Source organism: Dipteris shenzhenensis, chromosome 6 (genome assembly GCF_047967505.1).
Source record: "Dipteris shenzhenensis isolate YYH24624 ecotype China chromosome 6, Dip_SZ_1.0, whole genome shotgun sequence".
Classification (NCBI taxonomy): Eukaryota; Viridiplantae; Streptophyta; class Polypodiopsida; order Gleicheniales; family Dipteridaceae; genus Dipteris; species Dipteris shenzhenensis.
The window spans coordinates 47,858,874-47,884,884 of NC_141601.1; the positions used below are offsets into that span (position 1 = coordinate 47,858,874).

At 42.8% G+C, this 26,011-nt stretch overlaps 1 protein-coding gene across 1 annotated transcript; it reads left to right on the forward strand.

Annotated features, from left to right (window-relative positions):
* Nucleotides 1–10,232: 10,232 nt before the first annotated feature.
* LOC147901262 (uncharacterized) lies at nucleotides 10,233–24,539 on the forward strand. Its single transcript, XM_087376108.1, has 9 exons — nucleotides 10,233–10,427; nucleotides 10,510–10,575; nucleotides 15,542–15,622; nucleotides 15,786–15,839; nucleotides 16,216–16,284; nucleotides 23,661–23,723; nucleotides 23,949–24,028; nucleotides 24,134–24,199; nucleotides 24,328–24,539. The coding sequence occupies exons 1-9, from the start codon at nucleotides 10,380–10,382 to the stop codon at nucleotides 24,353–24,355; spliced, it is 555 nt and encodes a 184-aa protein (XP_087232234.1). The 5' UTR covers nucleotides 10,233–10,379; the 3' UTR covers nucleotides 24,356–24,539.
* Nucleotides 24,540–26,011: the final 1,472 nt, after the last annotated feature.

Genomic DNA, 26,011 nt, shown 5'->3' on the forward strand with positions numbered 1-26,011 from the left:
AAAATATATAAAATTGTAATATGTTCTACAAATATTGTGAAACTAAAAAGACTAGCTCAATAAAATCTTGCCAAGATTTTATATTGATATATAAGTATAGCTTCGATAAAAACATCCATGGTTATTATTGTCCCAATTGGCTTGGCCTCTATTATCCTTTGTTTGCTGCTCATGGTTATGCCTGAGCTCTTTCCACAAGGAAGGTGACAAGTTACAATGGACCTATAGAAGAAGGTCGCAATTTCCCCATCTTAGACTAGCCCATTTTTCATACAAATATTTTTTCAAGGACATTTTGCCTTATAGATATCCTTATGAGTTTGTATACAAGAAGTCGCTTCTTCCCATGCGTAATGTATCCCAAGAGCAATATAGGATTTGGATGTCATGTCCCACCTGTGAACTCCACCTCCGGCTACACACATAATAGGATACCTCATTGTTAGAAGGAACTAACCTTAGGGCCTCGTGCTACTCAACTTAGGCATCTAGGTTTTCTCGGAGCAATGCCTTTGCACACTACGAGCAATCACCCGAGGAGACACCCGGAAACATGTAGTGAACAACCATGCAGCTAATACTAAGTAAAGGATGAAAGCAATCCTATAGTGTCTTGAAAGAGATCTATGTTGAATGTATTTTCGAGATTGTAAAAGAAATGTACGTGGTTGGCGGGTGCAACATATTCATGTGGTGAATTGCAATATGAATACACAAACGGTGACCTAAGTATCAAATTGTTAGTTGTAGCCGTTTTCTACATGAATAAAGGGACAGCCTCGATCAGGGATCGACGGGCTTTGACTGCATCGTTTCATTCTCCAGAGCATCAGATCGTGGATGCATCAGCACCGAGTTCTGATTATGTCTTCAATCTCATGCAGCATCTCTCTCACACGAATCAAGCCCTCATGCAAATCTTGGCATCGTTCCATAACTCGGTTCCCCATCGCCCTTCCACAGATCATCGCGTACGCCCGACATCTTTTCACGGCCTCCCAACAGCAGATGTAATGGTGTGGTTAGATCGTTTTGAGAACATTGCAGACTATCACTCTTGGCCGATGAGAGACACGCGCTTGAATTGCGCACTGTTCTTGAAGGTGTTGCCGCTACATTGTTTGTTCAACAGCATGATTCGATAAAGCAACATTGGCCCAGCCTCCGCCATCAATTGCTGCAGAATTTTGCCCATGCAAATGTAACTCAAATGGCTCTGCAACAGCTTGATGAGACATATCACAACGAAGAAGAACCTGTGGCCCAATTTGTTGTTAAATTAAATCAGCTTTTGCTTCGGGCAGACTCTTCCATGTCTGAGGAAATGAAACTTTTCTTTCTATGGCCTCGTTTGAGACATGATATCTCTCGTCGCACTCGAGATCAACGGCCCACAACATTTTTCGATGCTGTACAAATCGCTCAGCGCATTGAGTCTTCAATTGCGGGTGAGAATAAAAAGGCATTTCATTCACCTGCTCTTGATAGAAAGAAAGTCATCTCCGACTCTATGGTTCCAATGGACATTGATGTCCAAAATGTTCAGAAACACAGACAGTTCCCAAATCGCAAGAAACTTCCTGATCGTGACGAGCAGGGACGTCTCAGGTGTTTTTTGTAACAGGTTTGGCCATGTGGCTAAACTTTGCCGTAGCCCCAATCTTCGTAATGCTGTTCAGAACGTTCAGGTCACTCCTTCACCCACTCTTGCTGAACTCTGTGCCCTTTCAATCATGTCTCATCTCCACAACCTTGAAGCAAATTCAGTCCGACAACGATTTCAAGTTAGAAATCAACTCCTCTACTTTATTTCGCCACATCATGAACCCCGTCTATATATTCCACAAGCTCTTCGTTTTTACATTACAGATTATTTCCATTCCAATCCTTTGTTTGCTCATCTAGGAGTCCATAGAACTTTAGATGCATTACGTTCACAATACTACTGGCCTCATATGAGAAAATACATAACTGATCATTTACGGGCCTGCAATGTTTGTCAGTCTACAAAATCTTCTTTTCGAAAGTTGCCAAGGTTCCTTTAAAGCATTGCTGTTCAAAAGCCATTTGAATTGGTTGCCTGGGACATCATAGGACCTTTTCCACAAACGACTACTAGAAATAGATACATCATTGTTCTCACTGAGTATTTAACTCGTTGGTGTGAAGCTGCAGTAGTGCCAGACATCAATGCAGACACGGTGGCAAAATTTCTCACCCACAACAATTCTGTCCGATCAAGCTTCTTATTTCAAGTCTCAGGTGATGATAGTATTGGCGCAATGCCTCGGCGTATCACTCACTTTGGCAAGTCCCTACCATCCACAAACAGTTGGCCTTACAGAACGTCTCAACAAAACATTGAAGCAGATGCTAAAGATATATGTCAGCCCCACCCATAATAATTGGGATTAGATTCTCCCATATGTCCTGCATGCTTATAGGACGACTGTCCAAGCATTAACGCGTGTGAGCCCATTTCGCGCTCTTTATGGCAGAGATCCACAATTTCCACCAGTGCTGCCACAGATTCAAATCCAACCCAGGTTTCACGAGGCAATCGAATGGTATCTTCATTTGCAACAAACACAGCCCTTACTCCGTTCTGCAATTTTAAGAAATCTTCAAATGGCACAGTCCAGACAGAAAAAGCAATATGATACAGGAAGAGAACATGTTGTCTAGAATGAAGGAGACTTAATCTCAATTTATCATCCTGTGCGAAAGAAAATGTTATCAGAGAGCCTAATGCACAATTGGCTTGGTCCTTACAAAATCTTGAAGCAGATCAGAAAGTACACAAATAAAATTCAACGCTTATCCATCGGAACTGTTCACGTAACTCGGATAAAACCTTTTGTAGGTTTTCTTTTGGGGGGGAGATGTGATGGGTCGTCAGCTCCTGATGTGGCTCTGGCAGTTAGCCAAGGCCATTCTACTTGTAACCGTTTTCTACATTAATAAAGGGACAGCCTCGATCAGGGATCCACTACTGCACCATTTCACAATATCCATCCAATATTTATCACTCAATACTTCTTCGTGACTCTACTGGACTCTAATATATGCGATGTTCTTAAATCTCACACCTAAGGAACTCCCTTTCCCTCGGATTATACTCTCCCTTTCCCTCGGATTATACTTTTGTAAGGAGGGAGGTGTGCTAGATCTCCACCCACACTATGTATGGCTATAATAATTATATGATATATTATTGTAGAAATATTTTTAATTGCTTGTCCATACCAATTGTGAAACATTTTATTTTGATTTCTAGCCCTACATATATTTAGGTCAATTCTTACAATGTTTCTCTCTTTTGATGCATGTTCTCAATGCAAGGGAATGTCCAGAATCATTAGAGATAACCAAGCTAGATGCAAGATTGAAGGATGACAATAGCTTTATTCATATGGTTATAGTCCACATCATAATATTATATAGATTGCAACAAGGATAAATTATGATCTCTTATGAACGTAGACTTATTCATGTATTTGTTGGGCCTTGATTCCTAAAAGGAACAAATCTTTATACATTATCAAGGTAGTAATAAAGCACCACCCTTGACATTTGCAGGGAGGATTGAGTCCTAATGGATCTTGTATCTGACAAAATATGAAGAGGGGAGAGGAGAAGAGTGGAGATGAGGAGAGAGGGCACAGCTAGAGAGCACACCACAAATGACTAACTGTACACTAGAATTAGTTGAAAAAATAGAATATATACAAACCCTTTTAGGGTTAGGGTTAGGGGAGCTAACCCTTTCCTTTATAGCACTCTATAAGGTTAGTGCTATGCACATATGATCACGTGATGGTGCTATGCACACATGATCACATGATGTTGAGCATGAACTCTCAACACCTTCCCTCAAGATCAACATCATGAAGTAGGCCTTCCCTCAAGATGATGATTCTGGGGAATCGAAGAAGGACTGAGCATTACATTCCATCACACCCCTTTAATGGGAATGTCCTTCTTCTGCATCAAACCAAGAGCTAGTCGGTGTTTCTCGAATAGCTCTTTACCGAGTGGTTTGGTAAAGATGTCTGCAACATTTTCTTTGCTATCACAATGCTGCAGTGTGATGTCACCAAGTAACACTCTTTCTCTGATGAAGTGCTCTCTGACATCAATGTGCTTTGTCCTGGAGTGATATACTGGATTTTTGGCCAATGCTTGAGCCGATTGATTATCACAGTATATTGTTGTTGGCTTTGACTCATCAAAGTAATCTGTTTCTGACAATAGTCTTCTGAGCCATATAGCCTCACATGCACCTGTAGTGAGTGCTCTATATTCTGCTTCAGTCGAAGACAAAGAAACAGTTGGCTGTTTGTTTGACAACCATGATATAGCACCTTGACCAAGGAAAAATGCATATCCCTGTGTCGATCTCCTGGTCTCATGATCTCCAGCATAGTCACTGTCACAGTATTTATGCAACCGTGGATGACTTCCTCTGTATTCTATCCCAAATTGTCTTGTACCTCTGATGTATCTCAAGACTCTTTTGGCTGCATTCCAGTGAGACTGTTTTGGATTTGCCATAAACTGTGCTAGTGAGCTTACTGCATAACAAATATCTGGCCGTGTGATTGTCAGATATATAAGAGATCCAATGAGTTGCCGGTAGTATCTGTCATTGACTGTAGGCTTTTCTGAATCTTTAGTAAGTTTCAAACTCTGTTCCATGGGAGTGGCTGCAATCTTGCAATCGGCCATATGAAACTTCTTCAGGAGACTGTCAACATATTTGAGCTGACTCATGAATGTGCTATCTGAATCTCTCCAGAACTCAATTCCAAGACAATAGTGCATAAGTCCAAGATCTTTCATGTCGAACTCTGCAGATAAGTCTTGTTTTAGCTTTCGGATGAAGCTATCCTTGCTTCCTGTCACAATCAGATCATCTACGTACAAGAGTGCAATAGTAATATCTTCCCCGTGAACTTTGTAGTAGAGAGTATGATCTGCATTGGACTTCATGTATCCCAGATCAGCAAAATACTTGTCAATTCTGCTGGACCAACTTCTGGGTGCTTGCTTTAATCCATAGAGACTTTTCTTGAGATGGCAAACCTTGTTCTCCTGTCCTGGTTCAACATAACCGGCTGGTTGTTGCATGTAGACATCCTCGTCTAGATAACCATTGAGAAATGCATTCTTGACATCGAGCTGATACACATTCCATTTACTGAGTGTCGCTAGTGATATCAAGAACCGTATGGAATCCATCTTTGCTACTGGAGCATAAGTCTCATCATAATCTTGACCATATTGTTGTGCAAATCCTTTTGCAACTAATCTGGCTTTGTATCTCTGAATACTGCCATCTGGATTGTACTTCACTTTGTATACCCATTTGTTGGCTATGGCCTTCTTTCCTGGTGGAAGGTCGCATAATACCCAAGTGTTATTTTTATACAAAGCATCCATTTCCTCATTCATTGCAGTTTGCCATTCGGGCTTATCTACTGCGTCTTCGAAGTACACTGGCTCTTCTGTAGCCATGATGGTAGTCATAAGAGCATAGTTGGTGGTTTCCACCTGAATTGCTTTGCCTTTCTGAGCATATGTCAATCTGGCTGGTGGTCTGCTTTCCCTAGTAGACCGTCTGAGCTGCTGTGACACTGATTGGGGTGTTGCTGGCAATTCTTGCTCTTCTTCATCAACCTGTTCTATAGATGACTGTGAAGTCGATGCTTCTATCTCCTGTGTAGGCGAGGTTTTCCATTCTGATTCCTCATCGAAGATTACATCTCTGGAGATAATGACTTTGCGGTTGATGGGATCATACAATTTGTATGCTTTACTCTCGTCACTGTAGCCAACCATGATGCATTTGCGTGACTTCGCATCCAATTTCCTGCGATGATCATCATGTATGTGGGCATATGCTATGCAACCAAATATGCGGAGATGCCCAATGCGTGGCTTGTGTCCAGTGAATGCTTCATAAGGAGTCATACCTTGTATCGGTTCAGTAGGAAGCCGATTAAGCAAGTAGTTAGCTGTAGCTATTGCTTCTGCCCAATACTGATTCGGAAGATGCTTTTCACTAAGCATTGCTCTAGCACTGTCTGCTAAAGTCCCATTTTTCCTTTCAGCTATTGCATTTTGCTGAGGAGTATCTGCACATGTGAATTGTCTTCGAATGCCGTGAGTTTTGCAAAAGTTCATGAAGGCTGAAGACATGTATTCACCTCCTCTGTCTGATCTCATGACCTTGATCTTTCTGCCTGTTTGGTTTTCTACCATGGCTTTAAATTCTTGAAATCTGGCAAACACTTCAGATTTTTCTTTCAGAAAGTAGACCCAACAATATCTGCTGTAGTCGTCGATGAAGGTCAAGTAATAAAGTGAACCATTGATGCTGCGGGTCTGGGCATAACCCCATACATCTGTATGAATCAAATCAAGAATACCTCGTGCACGAGAGGTACTTCTGACAAAGTTGGTTCGCTTTTGTTTGCCGAAGCAGCATGCTTCACAAACTTTTCCAAGAAACTGTAGCTTCGGAATCCCAATTGCCATATTTTGATTCCTTAGATCTAACAAGTACTTGAAGTTGACATGACCATATCTCTTATGCCATTTTGCAGATAGTGGCATCTGTTGCATTTGGGCTGACATGGCATGTTGATCTGGTACTGTAGCTAGCATCCTGTATAAGCGTCCTTCCTTGACACCTTTTGCTACTAGCTGACCTCTTTTGGATTTGTCTCTGATAGTGCATTCATCACCGTCGAAGATGACTTTGTAGTTGTGTTCCGTCATTTGACCTACTGACAAGAGGTTCTTGCTGAGCTTCGGAACATAGAGCACATCTTTGACTAATCCTTTTGTACCAGTGAAATTATTCATAGGGATAACACCTGTCCCTTGAACCGGATTCGGTGTATTGTCTGCTGTATAGATGACATTCTTTTGACCTTCTAATGGCTTCATTTCTGTGAACCATTCCTGATGATTTGTCATATGAGATGATGCACCGCTGTCGATGTACCAAGGATCCTGTTCCACTTGGTCGACTTGATAGCTGAAATCTTCTTTGGGATTGAAATCAGTGTCTAGGTGCATTGTATCAGTCTGATGCAATTCCTCACTTGCAAGAAACATATTCCCATGTTCATTTGCAAAATGACTGTGACTAGAATGTCCACCACGATGATTTCCTCTTCCTCGAGAATTCCCTCGATTACTGCTGGATTGACCGCCTTGGTCATACTGCTTCTTGCGGCAATCTCTTTCATAGTGTCCAAACTTGTGACAATAGTTGCATTGAATGTTTGACACATTGGTGGATGCATTCCCTCGTCCTTGGAATCTTCCTCGGTTGGAATGATTTCCTCTTTGCTGATTTTGATGTTGCTGAGGATGCTGCTGATGCTGATGCTGATTCTGACTTTGATTTTGACCACTTTTCTGATATGATCTACCTCTGTTTCTGCCTTTGCCTCTGCTTCTGTCTGAAGCTGTGAATGCCTGATCATTAGAATGACCTTTACGTGCTTGAATGGCCTGAGTCCTGAGTTCTTCACCAAGTAGAACTGACTGAAGTTCTTCAAGTGTTGGAATTTGCCGTTGTATGGCAATACTCTGGACCAGATTCTCATATCCTTCTCCTAGTCCATTCAGGATTACTTGAACCATTTCTGCGGGATTCATAGTCTCTCCTGCTGCTGCAAGTTGATTATTGTAGTCTTTGATGCGAAGTACATAAGCATGACCGGTTTCATTGCTATTGCGGAAACTCTGGTTGATCTGGTTTCTCAAGGTGAGAATCCTGGATGTGTTCTTGGACTCGTAGAGAGCTGCGAACATATCCCATGCTTCTTTTGATGTCTTGACTGTGGTGAGCTGTGCTAGCATGACATCTTGCACATTCTGCTTGATCAGGTGATAGGCATACTTGTCTTTCTTATCCCATTCTGCTTGAGCTCGGGCAATGGCAGGATCTGCTACTGGTGCGGAAACTGTTTGTGTAGATGTAGATCCCGATGTAGATCCCGTTGCTGGTGCTGTGACAACAGATGGAGTAGAGCTACTGGTGGCTGGATCTGCCAATGGTCTAGGTATGGATCCATCGACATACTCCCATTTGTCCTGAAGCACAAGAATGGTCTCCATTCGGTATTTCCATGTACCGTAATTGGAGTTGTCTAACTTAGCAGATGCCTCCAGATTGAGGTTGCTAGTCGACATGGTGCAAACAATGTACTCAAAAAATGTCCTGGAAAACTCTGTATGAATCAACTGCAAATACACTGAAGATGCCAAGTGAAATCTCTGTACCGTCGGTGAAGATAGAACTGCAGTAAATAAGATCTGACCTGTGTTACAAGGCTTGTGGCAATGATGCCGGGAATAGCCAAGAGGCTTTACAAGGCTGAAAAAATGATGTGCACGATGCCGTGAGATAGCCAAATAGGCTTTACAATGGTGGCATGTGTGTGTGAAATCAAGTGCTATCTGCCCACTGAATCAATCTGCAATGCCTCTGAACTCTGAAGTCTGCTCACTGAACTGATGAACGTAAGATTTCAGGTAATGTAATGATGTGAAATCGGATGTGAGCGTATGGACTGACTCCGAGTAGGTACTAGTCGGGAATTTCGGGCATGGCTTAGATTGGCAACTTGGGGAATTCAAAGCGTCCCCTCTATGGCGATCTAGTCTACTCTGATCTAGATCTAAACCAACCGTCGATCGATGAAAGAACAGCAAATAATTCCTTTTCCTTTGTTCTTTTTAAGTGCTGGGTCAGATGCGTCGATGTAGAGGCAAATGTGCGTGAAGGAAGTGGTTTTGTCGGCGAAGCTCAAATGTGAGTGTAACTTGCGCCGAAATGTGCGCGTGATGTAACGAGCGCGTAGAGCACAAAAAATCGAGCGACTTTCCTTTTTGGAGCACCCTCAAATTCTTCCTGGATCAAGAGATATGACTTGATCTAGGTGGAGGGGCAAAAGGAGTGCAAATGGTGCTCAATGATGATGTGTCACTGTGAGTCACATGCAGTGATGATGTGGCACTGTGCTTAGCAAGAGGTGTGCCAGTGAAGCTCTGTGCTGAGATGGCAGTGCTGAGGTGTCACTGATGACGTGGCACTGATGACGTGGCAATGATGACGTGGCACAGATGACGTGGCAGATGACGTGGCATAAATGACGTGGCAGATGACGTGGCAAAATGACGTGGCAAATGACGTGGCAGTGCTGACGTGGCTGATGACGTGTCACTGGTGACGTGGCTGATGACGTGTGGTGACACGTGTCCAACTGTGGGTCAGTTAACCTAAGGTGCTCTTCACCGGACCGTGGTGCTATCCTTATCTGCCACGTCACTCCTGCCAGCTCTGATACCATGACAAAATATGAAGAGGGGAGAGGAGAAGAGTGGAGATGAGGAGAGAGGGCACAGCTAGAGAGCACACCACAAATGACTAACTGTACACTAGAATTAGTTGAAAAAATAGAATATATACAAACCCTTTTAGGGTTAGGGTTAGGGGAGCTAACCCTTTCCTTTATAGCACTCTATAAGGTTAGTGCTATGCACATATGATCACGTGATGGTGCTATGCACACATGATCACATGATGTTGAGCATGAACTCTCAACAGTATCTTGTCTCATGTCTATATATATTTTTCCCTTTGAAATAGGTGTAACATAGTTAGCATTCAAGTTCAATTTCAAGCTAATAGTTATGTGCTTAATGACAAAAATGGGACTGTGAAATATAAGGAGCGATCAATGAATGAATGATTGAATGCTAAGGACTCTGAATATAGGGAGGAATGAATGAATGCCAAGGAGGATGAACAAGTGAAGGGATTTAATTTGTGATCGTCTTTCTTGAGACATTGTGCACTCGAAAATCCATTTAGAGAGCCGTAATTTCACAACACTATATTTTGCTGTGTATTATGATAGTGTCTATTTTGTTGTCTCAACTCTTTTGCAATACTATTTTTTGCTGCGATTATGTGAGTGTCTATTTTGTTTTCTCATGTGTGTACTTTCATTTTGGACAAGAGTGCTTGGCATCGAGTGTTTGATAAACAATGGCTAAAGGCATCGTAGGTTTTTTGGGCGCGCCCGGAGGTAGGTGTTAGTGAAGACGATTGGCAAGAAGAGAAAAATCATCATTTTTGGATTTTTATGATCCACTTTCTATTTTCTTTTCTACAAATCCTCCATATGTTTAAAGACTCTCTCTCTGTCTCTTTCAATTCATCATCTCTCCACCCTCTTTTCAAAGCTACAAATCCAATTCGTCTTCTTCTTTGATATTTTAGATTTTGGGCAGGCCTTATCATTCACCTTTTGTGCTTGTGTTTGTGTTTGAGTTTTGTGTTTGAGATCGTCGCCATGGCGTCTCCTCCCCTCGTCCTCGGATCGCCTGCTCCTCCCTTCCAGGTTCCTCTCCTTCGCTTGCACTCCCCTTTCAACATTTTCCATCGCTTCTTTCGCTTACCATTTTGTTTTCCTTGCATCTCAGCTTCCCGAGCCCTTGACCGGAATCACATGGACTCTCGATAACTTTGCTGACAAGCCCGCCTTACTGGTTCGAACATTCTCTCCCCTGGATACCATATTTCGCTTGTCATCGTGCTTTTGCAGCTTCTCGGCGCGCAGAAATAAGTCGCTGGTGTGGAGTGCTTGAATTCTTTTTTCTTTTCTTTTTTTTCCCAGAGAAGGAGTGCTTGATTAATTCTGTAGCTAGGGGATAGCTTTTAATCCAAGCCGGCAGCCAAAATTCTTCATGTAGGCATTATGATCGCCTTGTAGAGTATATCAACCTGATCGCCCGATAAGGCCGTAGCAATTGGCAATTCTGAAGTATCTGAGCCTTGACATATGCTCTATAGTCGTGGCAAGAGTTTTGTAGTGCTTTTAGTGTACAATTTATATTGGTTAAACAGACATTCCACTTTCCTTTCTAAGTCTGATTCTAGGCACCAATCAGAGCCGAACTTTATCGCATACGTGGATGATGCAATGATCTCGCAGAAGAGAGTCCAGCTCAGCAAAAAGTTAGTAAAATTCCTGGCGCCCTTAATTATGAGATAATTGTAGGAAACACTGGAGTTTCCACGTGTAAATAGATGCACTCCCGTCAAGATCATGGTACATGACGAGTTTCTCTGGAATGTTAACAGCAGCAAAGCGTTTTCCAGGTAATTGCACCTGCGGTTGAGTTTTGTGACGCCCCAAGGAAGCTGCCGGGAAGCAACGTGTTTACTTTGCAAGAACATAGCAATCCTCTAGCAGTATGTGTTTGAATCGAGCACCCGCGGTTATGGAGTTTTAGAGTGGTGAGCTGAAGGCCTGGGGTCCCGCATGCCTGGGTCCGTCAGGGTCTTGGTATCTTCTCCGTTCTTTGGTTAGTTACAAAGCAGGGAGTCCACACTTGAGGTGGCCCTGAATACATAAGGTGGGGGCAAAGAGTTTCCATGAGTTGTCTGGTGGGTGTTAGTGCTTCACACAGAAAAAACCAACAAAAACAATTGGCTAGCAAATGCACGAGAGCCCCAATGTGACGCCATGACAACTATCCTTCTGATGAAAGTGCTTGAGAGCCGTTCTAATGAAAACACATAACAATCAAGTCCCGTCGATGTTTAAGAGTAGGCCCAGCTCTCCTGTCATTCATACACAGTCAGTCCAGTGGGCCTGGCAGTAACTAGCCACAGTTAGCAGCTCATTGCAGTACATATATGGAGCAGATATCGGTGCAAAATTACATCAGATGGTGAATCGAATTCTTACCGTCACAATTAAGACTCCTTTTAGGAATTTCCTTGCAACCTGTGCGTGTTGTTTTCCTTGAAGCGTTATGGAAGGGTCAGTCGTGCCTGTGTTGGGTTATCAGAATCTTAGCTCACAAATCTGTTTGTGAAACGCATGTAACACTGGTATCACAACCTTTTTGCCACATTTCCGCATAGCAAGTAATTCATGGTTTTCAGAAGTGTCCAGTGCTATGGTTGCTGACGGTGGCATGAAGCAGGGCCCCTGTCTGGGCATCGTTCTTAAATCTTGTGGCCTGGGCTGTCAATCCAGGTGGCCACATGGCAGAGCTTTGTCCTTCGTACAATGGGGACACTACAAAACCCCAAGGCGTTTAATGCCCGAGTTGAGAAAAGACTCCTCGATATTTTTGGGGGTATGAGAGGCTCTTGGTGTGGCTCGGTTTGGGTCCCCTTTTACGGGCATATATTAAGCCTTCCCTTGTGTCCCTACCCTTGGAGGAAGCCAAGGGGAGTTTGCTGAGAGTGTCTGTGACAACATTGCATAAACCTAGAATATACTTGATGCTCATATGGACTTTAGCCAAGAGCTCTACCCATCGAGCTTGGCAAGCATTCATGACAGGGCCCAGGCTGTGTGAAAATCTACTGACAAGGAATGATGATCCATTTTGACCACTGTATCCGCACTGAGGATATAATGTTTCCAGTCCAGAAATGGCTAAAAACTCTGTCATATACAGGATAATATCCGAAAACTTATGACTGTCAAAGGCAATGACATGTCAATTTTGCATAAGGGTGGCTCCAGTAGTGACGTTAGAGGCAGCGTTCATAACTTCAAAGGGAAGGTTGGGATCAGCGATTGCCATGACCGGTGTAGAGGTAAGAACCTGTTTAAGTTGCTGAAACTGTATTCGGTTTTAGGTGTTCCATTGGAAGGAGCAGTGCCTTTCAAAAGATGGGTGAGAGGAGGGTCAATCTCAGAAAAATGGCAAACTTTGGTGAAGATATTTGCTAAGCCAAGGAAAGACTGCATATTGGATGTCTCCTGGAGTGGGGAAGTCCTTCATGACTTTCACCTTCTTTGGATCAACTGCAATGCCATCTGATGAAATAATATGTCCCAAGTATTTTATTTGCATGAAAAAATTCACTCTTGTCACAATTGATATAGAGGGAATGCATACGTGATGTAGGGACTGCTTATGCTTGATCAGAGTACAGCTGAAGATCAGGATATCATCAAGATAGACAACGACAAAACTTTTTTGGGTAAGGCCAGAAGATAGCATTCATGAACGTCAGCTAGATTTAGATTTAGATGCTCGTTTGGGAGAGACTAAAATGAAATCGTTTAGACTTCACAAGCAGTTGTAGCTTGAATGAAGAGATTTGGACTACTTTTTGATTAGCCTTCTCCTTGAGTGCTAGCCTTCGCCATGGCTGAGTTTGCCCTTCACCTCTGGAGTGCCGACAGGAACTCAGTATGAAGACTTTGTATAAATGGATGCTCAAGTATGTGTGGGTGTGTGGATTTTTGTGTGTGAGAGCATACTTTTATACTATGCTCTACACCCACTGTTGGGCACTGATGACGTCAGTGGGGATGTCATAGTAGCTAGTCCCTGCTATGCATGATGGAGTTTATGGTTCTCAATCTTATGAGTGACTCTCGTGAGATTGAAACTGCACTATGTTGTGTTTTTAGAGGATGAGTTTGGGAATGTTCCTGGATTCATCTAGGTATATGAACGTGGCAGGGGCATTGGTCATTCTGAAGGGCATAACAAGGCATTCATCGTGAAGTGACCATACTTGGTTTGAAATGTTGTCTTATATTCATCACCTTTGCGAATGTGAATTTCATTGTAAATTGGACTTGAGATCAATTTTGGCAGAAGTATTTGGCAGGCAACAATTGATCAAAAAGGTTGTTGAGATGAGGCAGAGGGCACTTGTTTTTTATAGTGAGCTTTGAATAAGCTTGAACATCGATGTAGCCGTTTAGATGTTTTCTTCTTTACAACCAATAGAATAGGAGTACCAAAGGGACTGCTATTAGGTCGGGTGTGACCTTTGTCCAGTAACTCCATGCTTTGATACTGAATTTCCTCTGACTGGGTAAAGGAAATTATGGGAGCAGTGATTGTCCACTAGAACTGAGACAGTAATGGTGTGCATAAAGCCTTGGAACTGGAGCACCTATTTGACAAGGTGGGTGCACACTGATACAAGGGTGACACGTACTCCATTGGTGGAAACCTTTTTGGACAGTCAATCCAGTGATGTGCGATGGAACAAATGGTGCACTGTCTAGAAGAACCTGTGGATCATGACGAACTAGTGGGAGAACCTGTATGATAATGAGAAGAGTGATGTCTCCAAGGAGGTCCATTAGATGAGAACCAAGGCTGTCGATGGTGATGATTATGGCCATGTTGCTGGGTGTTTTGGCCAGAGGAAGATTTCCGGAACCGTTGGAATGTCTCATTGGCAGCAATGCTGCTACACACACACACGCACGCACGCACGTGCGCGAGAGAGGAACAAACCCAAAACACATACACATACAGGAAGCCAAACAACCAGTCTCCTCCCCCCAAAAACAAAAAAAGCAGCAACCCAATTTTCTTTTGGAAAAATCAGGAAAAAAGTCGAAAAATATTTTTTCCAATTTTTTTAAAAACGTCCTTTCGTCTATAGTGCCATGTTTCACACGTTTCCTAGAAATGTTTCAGCTAGTGTTTTGTGGTGACTATGATTTTAACAGAAACAGAGTTCGCAGACCATTAGAGAAATGGGTGCTCATGTATGTTGGTCTATGTGGATGTGTGTGTGTGAGGTGCATGTGCATATATAATGGCCTATACCGGCATTGGTAACATCAGTGGGGTGTCATAGTAGCAAGTCCCTGCTATGCATGATGCTTTCAAGGTCAAGACTGCACTGCTTATTTTTCATATACATGATAAATTCGGACATGGTTTTGGAATGATGTAGATATAAGAAACAAAGGCCGCCCACAAGTTTAAAATTGTGGCATGTAGGTTCATTCCAACATATGTGACATTGTTGGAATATTCAATGTCATTATTGAAGATGCCATACTTTCTAGCCTATGCAATGCCTTCTAATAAAATCTTATCAATGTTGCTTTTATTGAATCCGGGATTAACATTTTTTCATGCAAGGTGTAGCCATGATCTTTTGCACTCTTCTACAGCTGTACTAGTTAAAATTTATTGGATGAAACAGAATGTGCCTTGTACAATCCTTTTAGGTTTGCTTTCTGTTTATTTCCAAGTAGATGCAAGATTTTATAGCAGCTGTGTCTGTATGCCTTTATCAGGCTATAAAACCCTTGTAGGTTTGCTTTATGTTTATTCCCAAGTACTCAAAGCAGATGCAAGATTATGTTGTATGCCTATAGTAAGGTTCCTTGGAGCCTTCTGCCAGATGGCACTTTTCATTTTCATTGGATGAGGACTGGCCTTTTGATATATTTGGGGAGTCTAATGATTCGGTTGTCTACTCTTTTTGGCTTCTTTCACTGCTTTTGATTGTAATCTTCACATTTCTATGACTCACGAACCATATTAGCATAAATTTTAAAGAGTTTACCAATGCAAATGCTCTTTCTTTCCTCTACTGTTATGTGGTTTGACTTAATGACAGGATTTGGAGAGCTGTAAGGGGAAGTGTGTGATTGACTGATTTGAAATGTCTCTGGCTTTTTATAATAGGTCTGTTGACTACCTACCGTGAAAATATATGCAGGTTATGTTCATCTGCAACCACTGCCCTTATGTTGTGCATCTGAAGAAGGCTTTTACTGAGTTTGCAAATGAGTACCTTCCAGTACGTCAGCTCTCGTGTCATTTTGGGTGGCTAATTCTGAGGATTGAACTTTGGGAATTGGAAGTTGCTACCTGATCTGCTGCATTAGTATTTGGGTTCTGCAATGAAATGATGATGATGCTATTAAACTCGGCACTGAGATATCCTTTTTTATGACATGAAGAAAGGCCTGGGAGTGGTAGCCATCTCGTCAAATACAGTAAAGACGCATCCACAGGTGTGTCAACCTGAGTCACTCTTCTCATTCTCACCCTCTTGTCTTTGTCTCTGTGATACTGAAGTTTCATCTGCAGGACTTAAGAATCGAAGGGCACAAACGTGTCATATGCACGTGTGTCACTGTGCCTTTTGTATTGCAAGAACTGCTGCTCTGTGTGTTGCTGATTCTATGTTTTCTTATGTTCACTTTGTCATGTATATGTTTTGCTTAGTGTCAATTGGAGAAGCATGTAGGATCTGCCATTACCCTCTCTCCCCCCCCCCCCCCCCGCTCTCTCTCTCTCTCTCTCTCTCTCTCTCTCTCTCTCTCTCTCTCTTCTCATCTCCTTTTTTGGCTTCCTTTAAGAAGATCCTAATATGTTTATGTTCAACAGGATGGTCCTGAGTTCATGGCAGAAGACGCGAAGCAGTTTAAGTATCCATTTCCATATCTCTATGATAAGGTGAGACACTGCCACACGCTTCTGTAGTGGGATTATTGATCCCCTTTAAATATTTAAGAAAATATAGACTATCAATATGGTCTTTGTCATATCAATACAATTCGTTTTACATGGATCTCAGTTGAGCTTTGTCTTGTATATGAAATGGAAATCTTCTCTGAACTTACGCTTGAGATAATTTTGACTGTTTTTCATTGAAAGCAGCTACTGGGAGCAAACCTTATTTTCCTGTTGTCTCTTCTTCTCTCCTTTCCAATGTCTGTCCCTGGGGAATTCGAGCCAGGGCAATGTCAAGAGCTGTGCTTATTGTATATTTGTTTAGTGGGAGCTGAATCATTCTTCATTTGAGATAGGCCAACGTACAGGGCACTTCTACTGTTTTGGAAAATGTGTACCCCTTGCTGAATATACCACTGCTCTCGGTAGTGAAACAAAGGCAATAGAGATGAAATGTATCACTTTTACATTTAAGTAAATATAAGGCAATACAGCAACATTGTTGAAGAGGCCTCTCTTTTTAGAAGCTATCCTGCTGATGGGTGAGCATGAATCTGCTATCCATGGGACACTTGGCCAATGAAAATGGACAGCTAGCTGCTATGCAACTTATTTCTCAAGATCCCAGCTCACTACCTAGAGTGTCCTGGACACAGGTGCGAGCAACCAGGATCGAGGGCTACACAACCAACAGATTCCTCGACCATGAGAGTGTAAAAGATGCTCCCACCGTTCGGCGGTCTTCTTAGACCCCTCCATGCCCTACTCCCAAGCGGCTTGCAGGGTGTTGATGATATGATGCGGGATGTTGACCAGGGTGGCGGCAGGCCGAGTCTGTTGACCCCCATCATGAAATCTCACTATGCTACTCAGATACTCCAGGCTATGATGCTAACAACCGTATCCTAGACACCATTCTATAGAGAGAAATTTGGTCATCGGTGAAAGGGATGGACCAAGTTAAGATCCAAGCAAGTGACACTCAGTCCGTTTATCCTATAGGCTGGAGAAACCATCTCGATGGGGAAAGGTCTATTGGGTACGTAGCCCCATCTCGAGGGAGCACTACCAAATCCTTGGAACTGCTGGTCAGCTCCAAAGGCAGTGAGCTATGGTATGAAGGTCCCCGATGTCATAGTAGTAATAGACCTCGTCCACCCTCATCTATTCCATCCAAGGTCTCTGTGCAAACCTTCAGAGCTACTAATCGAAAGAAATAAAAAATCTTCCTCAAGTGAAGCCTAGTTCAAAAACAGCCCCAAAGCCTAGTAAGGACCTCTTGAGGCACATATTGCTTGAGCCGGCGCTGCTCCCATGAGGGGGTCCAAGTCGGCGAGTCCAATTGAAGTCGTCTACCAATGTGGGTAGTGTAGAAAAAGAAGGGCACCTCCACCACGTGATGTGAGTACACCCTACCTTGGAAAACCAAAACCGCCCACTTGGGTCCCACTGCACCGTGCGCAAGTATCTACCCTCCCATGACCAAAGGCACCACCTAGGGTCTAAGGCATCTAGGGTTCTAGCAAGCCCCTTTTGCCATGCCTCCACATTGGCCTTTTCAATCGCTTGAATCCTACTACTAGCTCCTCTCAAGTGCTCCTCCACATTGGCCTTTTCAATCGCTCGAATCCTGCTACTATCTCCTCTCAAGTGACCAAGCATGCTCTGCCTTTGCTCAGGCTGTTGGGGGATTCGGCTCCATGCCCCTATGGATCTCGCCAAATGATGCCCACCCAATGTGCCTGCGATATGCCAGTAGATGACCCTCCTATTTCTTGAACTCATGTCTTCCGTGGGGTTTGTGCAGATGAGGCTTCTTGAGAATGCCGCTCGACTCTTATCAAGCTCTGCATCAATGGCGACCCTTTCCTTGTGAGAGGGGCCTTATATGTAAATGCAAGCTCTCAAAATGAAATAGACAGCAGGATATGGCAATCAATAACTAAATAAGAATGTCCAAAGAGAGGACCCAAAAGTAGATACAATAGGTGCACTCACAAACCACAATATGCGGGTAGTGGGGTGTTCACACACTAGTGCTAGAGCTGAGGCCACACAATGTTGCCCAATCCGTTGCTTACTCTGTGCAAGAATACTCACGCCCTAGATAGTGGTTGCATGCGAGGAGATTTAAATTTATGTCCCTCAATGGTCTTGCAAACTATGATGAGTCAGAAGGCTCAAGGCCTAAATGGTTTTGTTAGTGCAGAAATGTCCGGGAGAGGATATAATTTGCACTCCACCATGCTTTTTGATTCAGGACCGATATCTCCCCTCCTCTCTGCCTTGATATTATCCATGACACGCAAAATAGGTTTGTTTAGGAGGGGAATATCTTGGAGAACATCACTTTATAAGGGACGATTGTTTGGGCCTCATAGGAGTCGTAACCTCTCTTGATCCTCCTCCTAGATTTCAAGAAGGCCTATGATAGGATGGATTGATTGGACTTAGGGTACCATGAGGAAGACATAAAGGTAGGTCTTGTCCAAACGCGCCTAATGATCTGACAAGAGTTACTAGACTCTGAGTTTGTAGATGACAAAGCGATTGGTTGATAGTCTGGAGAAGATGTGACTCATTTTGGACCAGTACTTTGGTGCTGAAAACTAGTACAACTTAGTTGGTTTTTTCACTAAGACGTATAGCTCTTGTATTGGGGATTTGGATCCCAAGAAGGCAAACTGAATGCCGGTCATAGAGTGTGTGCATTGTAATTTGTTGGAACTTCACCAAGCTCTTCCTTGCAAATATAGCCTTGGCAGTTAAACAAGTCATTTGATCCGTAGCCTAGTATGTTATACTATGGTGACTGGAGATGCACAAGATAGCTATAAGGATTGGTCAACTTTCTATGGGCATGGGATAGTTGAAGTCAGATAGCTTGATAGATCATCCTTCCTTAGTTCCAGAAAGAAAGAAAAAAAAACAGATACAATGAAAGATACGGGTGGAACCACTTAAAAACAGGCACCCATACCCCAAGGCTGGTCTTAAACGAGACCATAAATAAATACATTGCGACATCGCTGCAAGGTAAAGAACATAAAATGTAAAGGGCAATGATGGGATGACCCTGGTTGTCGACTACGAAATCAGCTATCCATCAGGGTGACTGGACCTGTGTATGTTGTCTGTGGGACTAACTCCACTGGTTGGCTGAATATGGACAAGATAGCCTCGTTTGACAATGGCTTTGGATCTAATGAGGGCTGGCGACATTGAGGAAGAAAATCAGTGATGGATGCTGTTGTCTAGACTGCCCGGGTCCCTCCCTGCAACATCAAGGAAGAAAATCAGTGATGGTTACTATTTTTCTAGACTGCCTGGGTCCCTCCCTTCTCCTCTGTAGCTTCCTAGAGGAAGCTCGTCATGTGACAATTGCAACTGTCACTTCCGTGGTCTGTCTCCTCGCATAAAAAAGTAGGGAGGAGATATTTTACGGTCTTCGTGAGAGTGTGTACCCGAGGTCTAGTCTGTCGGGTTGTGTACTTTTGGCTCTCTTCTACGTCTAGTCTCCTGTTGCCCTTGGCATGGGTCATCGGAGAAAAAGTTCATGAGCATGCTTTGATTGGACTCTAACGGTCACTCCTGTGTTCTCCTCTAAGCTTATGTGAGCTGATCTCTATGACTCTGGGCCTCGAGGAGGGAAATCGCCATGCGTCTCTGATCAGTGTGTGCCAAAAACACTCCAGTGGGCCAAAACTGCTGCTGAAAAGACAGTGATGCCGTCCACGGATCTCAAAGTACACTGGGCATCTGAAGGCAAAATGTTATTCTACCTCGGTCTCTTGCATATCACATAGAGTGCAGATCTGGCTCTCACGTGGGATGCCCTCTGCCCGCCCTGTCTCCACTCATAGCATGTGTGAAGAAACCTAGAACTATCCACGCAAGATCCTCAATGCATGTGAGAGATAGACTTTGTCAAGACGGGCAAGATGCATGGAGATTGCCTAGTACACACAAAATCATCCAAGTAAATGGCCATGAAGTCCGTTAAGTTATGAACCTATGAAAAGTGAATGGGGCATTATGCATACAAAATGACATGACTTTGCAAGCATATGCACCCCACTCCTTGAGTGCCAAAGAAATCTGATTGTACCTATTATAGCCATCCATAAAGGAGTACATCTCGTGCCCTACAACTTGATCTAGTATACCATCAGTGAAAGGAATTTGGAAAGGGATTTCGCATTATCTGAGCATTGAGTTTCCTATAATCCACACAATCTCAGAGCTTTCCATTCTTCTTGGGTACAACCACAATTGGGAATAGCCAATCACTTTGACATTGAGGCCATCTCCCTCACCTACTTGGTGCGTAGGTTGGCAGTCCAATGGCAGGAGATTTAGGATACAACTCTATGGAAGCGCTCCTCTCTTCTACCATCCCTCAATCTGTGAGAATATACAAAATACCTGAAGGCTAGTCCTTGTGGACTTGCGATAATGCTAAGAGGTCTTATAGGAGCCCTCATTAACTTGCTTCCAGGTCCAGTGCAAGGTATAGGAAATACTAGTGGCTCTAGCAATTGGGAAGGGAATATAGTCACTCAGGTTCTTGACATGGAAGCTTTGAATCCTTTCAGGATTGTCGTTCCTAATCGTGGCAGTCTCAAGTACCATAGCCAAAGGAAAACGACGATTGATCCGCTGCTTTTCAAAATTGTTGCAAGCTGCCGCTATATTATTGATTGTCTTCTCAATCTCCTATTCTGCTGCAAGGGCACTTTGCAACTCCAAGTCCAAGACTTCCATCATGCACCCTGCTCTGATACCAATGTTAACACGAACATGGAGAGGTCTTCCAAGATTCACCACCCAGCCCTCGGGTTTCCCTCGTTGCTTCTACAACCTCTTTGGTTTACTGTTGACGTGATCTCCTCGAGAACCTTTGGAACCGTCCCCTGAACCCAGTGTTTGTGATTTGAGATCTCTCCCATGTGCACCCTCATTTAATGCCTAGGCCTTGCTATAGAACAACCTTTACCTTGTAAGGCACTCCATTAGTCATGGATCTGTTCTTAAATGTGCCGCTCTTGCAAGCACTGCCGAGTTATCATGGTTTCCCACCTTGACGTAACCTAAACCTTTAGGTTGCATTATTACTTCTGACATCACATTTGGAACCTGGAAGTACAAAGCAAGACTTTATTGACTAAGCTTGTAATTTGGGGACTTTCTCTAGGGCTTCGATCTCGGAAGCAGCTCAATCTTCATGGCTTTTATTTATCTATTTTTGGGTGATAGAACTCAAGGGCATCCCCTTCTATTTGTTCTCTTTTGCATTTTCAGCAAGGTGAGGCTGCCTTTGGGCTGAGAACCTAGCTTGAGTGAGGGGAGATTTCTGGGCAGCCTCTATTTTGAGGCTTCCTTATTCAGATTGATGGACATCTAGTTGCTCAAAGTTAATAGCATGTTGGGATTTATAGGGTAGAGGTGTCATTTACTGAATGGGTGACTGCTTTTCATTCGGTTATGATCTCCCAGAACCTTTATTCATACCAGGTTACGACCTCTACAGGTCACTGCTATAATTTATAGACCCTGCTAGTCATTCAAGAGAGATATTAGTCAAGGTTGGAGAGAAAACCTATTGACAGTATGATGCCTTTCCTTGTTCATCTGCCTTTTGTCGTGAGAGGGCCTTGTCCCTTATTACTCTTTGCTTACAGCTGAGTTTTCGGTTTTTCACTCGTGCAGTAGACCTCAGTCTTATCGTCTCTACAAGATCTAGTGGATGGATACAGCCCAAGAGCAAAGGATCAAAGTTGTTGGTTGCTGTTGCAAGCTGTGTCTCATTGGTCCATCTTGGATAGAGTTTGCGGAGGCTCCTCAGCAGGGCACACGATGGAGTCATGGGCCTCTCTCTCTCAGCTAAGGTGGGATCGGGGGCCCAATGTCGTTGCACTTCAGCAGAGTCTGCTGAACATCGTGAGATTTTGGTTAGAGGTAACCTACGTTTGCAGGGCCTTACCCAGGGTTCCTTCGTACTCAATGGCACTGTCTTTGGCAGATGGTCAAAAATGAAAAAATCACCTTCTTTCACTGACTTATGCATGATCATGGCATAGCAGTGGGCACTTGACCTCAGAGGATAGGCAGATACCCAGTTTGTCAGCGCTGTTTTTCCCTGGCGGAGATGTTTGTTTTCAGTCTTCTTCTGTTGTTTTCAACTCTCACCTAGCCTGATGTGTCATAGTCAGTTCAACATAGCATAAGCTTATTTTAGGAAGCTGAACCATTTCCTTGAACTTTTTTACTCTAGTTTTCAGAGACCTTCAGCTGCAATGTCTCACCTTCTCAGCGGCTTCATCCACACATCCACGGATTCTCAGGCTGATAGACTCAGAGCAGAGACTTTCCTCAGGGTGCGGGTTTGCAGCATTGATTTTAGTATGGCATGACTTGGCATTATGCACACCCTTGTCAGCTTGTTTGGCTCAGGGTCAGGACCTACTGATGCTGTTTATTTTGTGATTTTGCATGTTGTGTAGGGGCTTTCACCTCTCATCGCATAATTTTAAGGATTGGGTCTTCCACCCCTTCTATCGTTTGTCAAGATGTTTGCACATAAATTCTATGGCCCCTGTGAAATTGTAAGAAATGGAGAACCAATGTCATTGTGTACACATCCTTCCATCTATGGTTGGGACTGGTCATGTACAGTATGTACCAGGAAAATTAATTATTCTCCCATGTTTGGGTAAATATTTGCTCGTAAAGTTCTATATGGAGTGGAAAACCTACCTGAAGAAACTGGCACTTTGTTCAAGAGTATCCTTATTGAGTATGGCTATTTCGTAAATTTTGCCAATATTTTGAAAGGTTTTCTAGGGAGTTTATTCTGATGTCACAAACGGACCTGCAATATAGCTGCTACTAAGAACATTATTTAAAAGAAGATATGATTTAGGTTTGTTTAACTGTTCAATTACAAGGACACAATGTTCCTTCCAAGCGGAGGAGGTTACTTTTTACGAACCCTAGTGGAGGAAGTTACCAAGTGCTAGCCTTCGTTACGAGGGTTCTGTGTGCACATCTGTGCATGTCATCATATGTTTATATGATGTTTACATCCATGTTTGGTATTGACAAAGTCCATAGGAATTCGATACAAGCTAGTCCTTGCAACCTCATGGTCTTGGTTATTGGAAGTTCTAATTTAGTTTTGCTATGTAATGTAGATCTTACCATTTTTGCCTTGACAATGCTGAGTTAATAGATAATACAAGCATTGTGAATGAGCTGTAGTGCCATAACATTTAATGCTTTTACCATTAAAAAAATTCGACTTAAAGATCTGACCAGCAGTTTTCCCTTGCATGATCCTATCTAATGCTTAGTATAATGGGATGTCCCTCATGTTACAGACACAGGAAGTTGCAAAGGCTTATGGCGCTGTGTGTACTCCCGATTTGTTCTTGTTTAAAAAGGTAATCCTGAATGAGTACAGTTCAGAAAAGGATGGATTAGATTTGAGAGTTCGTTTTTCTAAGATTTCCATGGTTATTTTAACCATGTATCATGAAGTTTCAGCTGGCTGATAGAAACTATCAATGCTGTAGAGTCAACTTGCTTTGGGCATTTAGTGCTTCAAATTTTGAGAATTCAAATTGAACTACTTTTTGTGGAGTAACTGTTTATTTGGAAACTGACAGCAATCAGAAGGATTTGTGCTCGCTTATCATGGACAGTTTGATGATTCACGGCCCAGAAATGGAAAGCCAGTCACTGGCAAGTAAGTGTTCTAGAACTATGAATGAGAAAGGCTTTGTTCTTAGAAGAGATGATGTGCAATAACTGATTTCTATGACTTGTTTGCACTGCCAATGTTTTCTGGCAGGGACTTAAAAGCAGCAGTGGATTGCATTTTGGATGGCAAAGAAATATCTTTTCCACAGAAAGCATGGTCAGCACAACTTTGAAAACTTTCAGAGTGAATTTTTTTCTCAAAGCATAGGGTGCTCTACATCATTGAAAATTTTTTCTCATCTTCTAAACGATGTTCTCACCTTGTGGAGCTTTTCTCACTTGCAGTGTCGGTTGCAGTATCAAGTGGGAATGACAGAGTTAGTGCAATTCGGCTCCTATAAATATACAGTGGATAAAGCAAGCAGTTTGAGCAGACTACATGGCAAACATTGCTAACGGAAAATAAATTTTATCATTGAATCCTTAATATTATTGTCAGTGATGTTTGCTGGGACAGGTCTGATGGGTAAATATATATAACCAAGAATATTCTCATATGTAGCATGAAGTTATCTGAATTTGCGACACTATACAACTTTCTAGAAGGGAGTTTCGGACTCTCTCTCTCTATATATATATGTGTGTGTGTGTGTGTGTGTGTGTGTGTGTGTGTGTGTGTGTGTGTGTGTGCGTGTGCGCGCGCGCATGTATACATACATATATTTATGAACCTTACCTTTCTCAACGGTCGTAAATAAAATTGAACAATTTGACTAGTTGGAAACTTATACCATTATGCACATTGAGGGTTGTGATCAAAGGTATTAACCTTGTTTAGGTCATAACTGGTTGTATCTATATAGTTGTTTTGTGTCCTTAGGCTTTCGTACTCTCCTTTGGAGGCAAGCTAAATCTTTAATGGACCCATTTCCCAGTGCTATCACCATTTGTACGGAATTTGCTAAATCTCGTGGTGGTTTGCACAAGAGAAACATTTTCCAAGTGTGCTCTCCCAAGTGCCCCTCCCACAACTAGATTCCTATCTAACCCTCTTTGTTCAATTATTTCTCACACATGAATCACCAAAAAAATGTTTTGAGAGATCAAAGAACTCTGAAAGAAACAAAACTATGAGTGTGTCATTCCAAACTTGGGAGTATTGCTCCTAGCTCCAAAACATGCAAAGTAGGTCTTTAGCCCTTCACAATGCTTGCTCTAGCAAGCCAAGAGGTCAGATGGAGCACTCCTTGCTCCTTCAATCAGCTCCATAGCTCCGGAAGTAGAAATGCCAAGTTTCTTGCTCACGAGCATGACTTAAGCGCGCACACACAAATGAGTAGATCAAGCAAAGGTTGAAACAAGCACACAAGCTCCAATCTCAAACAAGCATAAATGAGTAAGAAACAATAATATGCAATGTCACTATAGGAGGAAACATGGGTGGGTGTGTGGGTAGGTTCATGTGTGTGTGTGTGTGTGAGAGATAGAGAGAGAGAGAGAGAGAGAGAGAGAGTTTATTAATAATAAAGTCTTCAAAAGACCAAAGGGTCTATGAGGTTGAAAGAACTTGATAGAAGAGTTGAAGGGGTAAGCCTCTGAACGAGCACCAACACCCATGGTGGATACAAAAAAATGCCATAATCATAACGAGACCAATACCTAAGGAGAAAATTTGAAAAGTCTTTGAGCTCATGGAGAGGATGGGGGTTGGCAACACTATGGTGAGCATCTGGGAGTTGGTGGGTATGTCGGACCTAAGAGCAGATTAGCGATGTATGAAGTTGTGGTGGGAAAAAGCCTACAATAGAGCACTAACGATCCTCGGTGAGTGTGGTGCGTTGTGGTCTCCTAGTTATGGCTCTCTAGCGAACCAATGCCACAGTCACTCTTGTCGGTCGTTTCTTGATTTGGTAAGCATGAAGGGAATGTCCCCATCCTTATTCGTGTGTGTCTCAACTTGTTGGCGAGTTTGTCGTGTCCGTTGATCTTACCCTTGGATCTGATGTCTCCCTGATTATTGTTGGTCAGT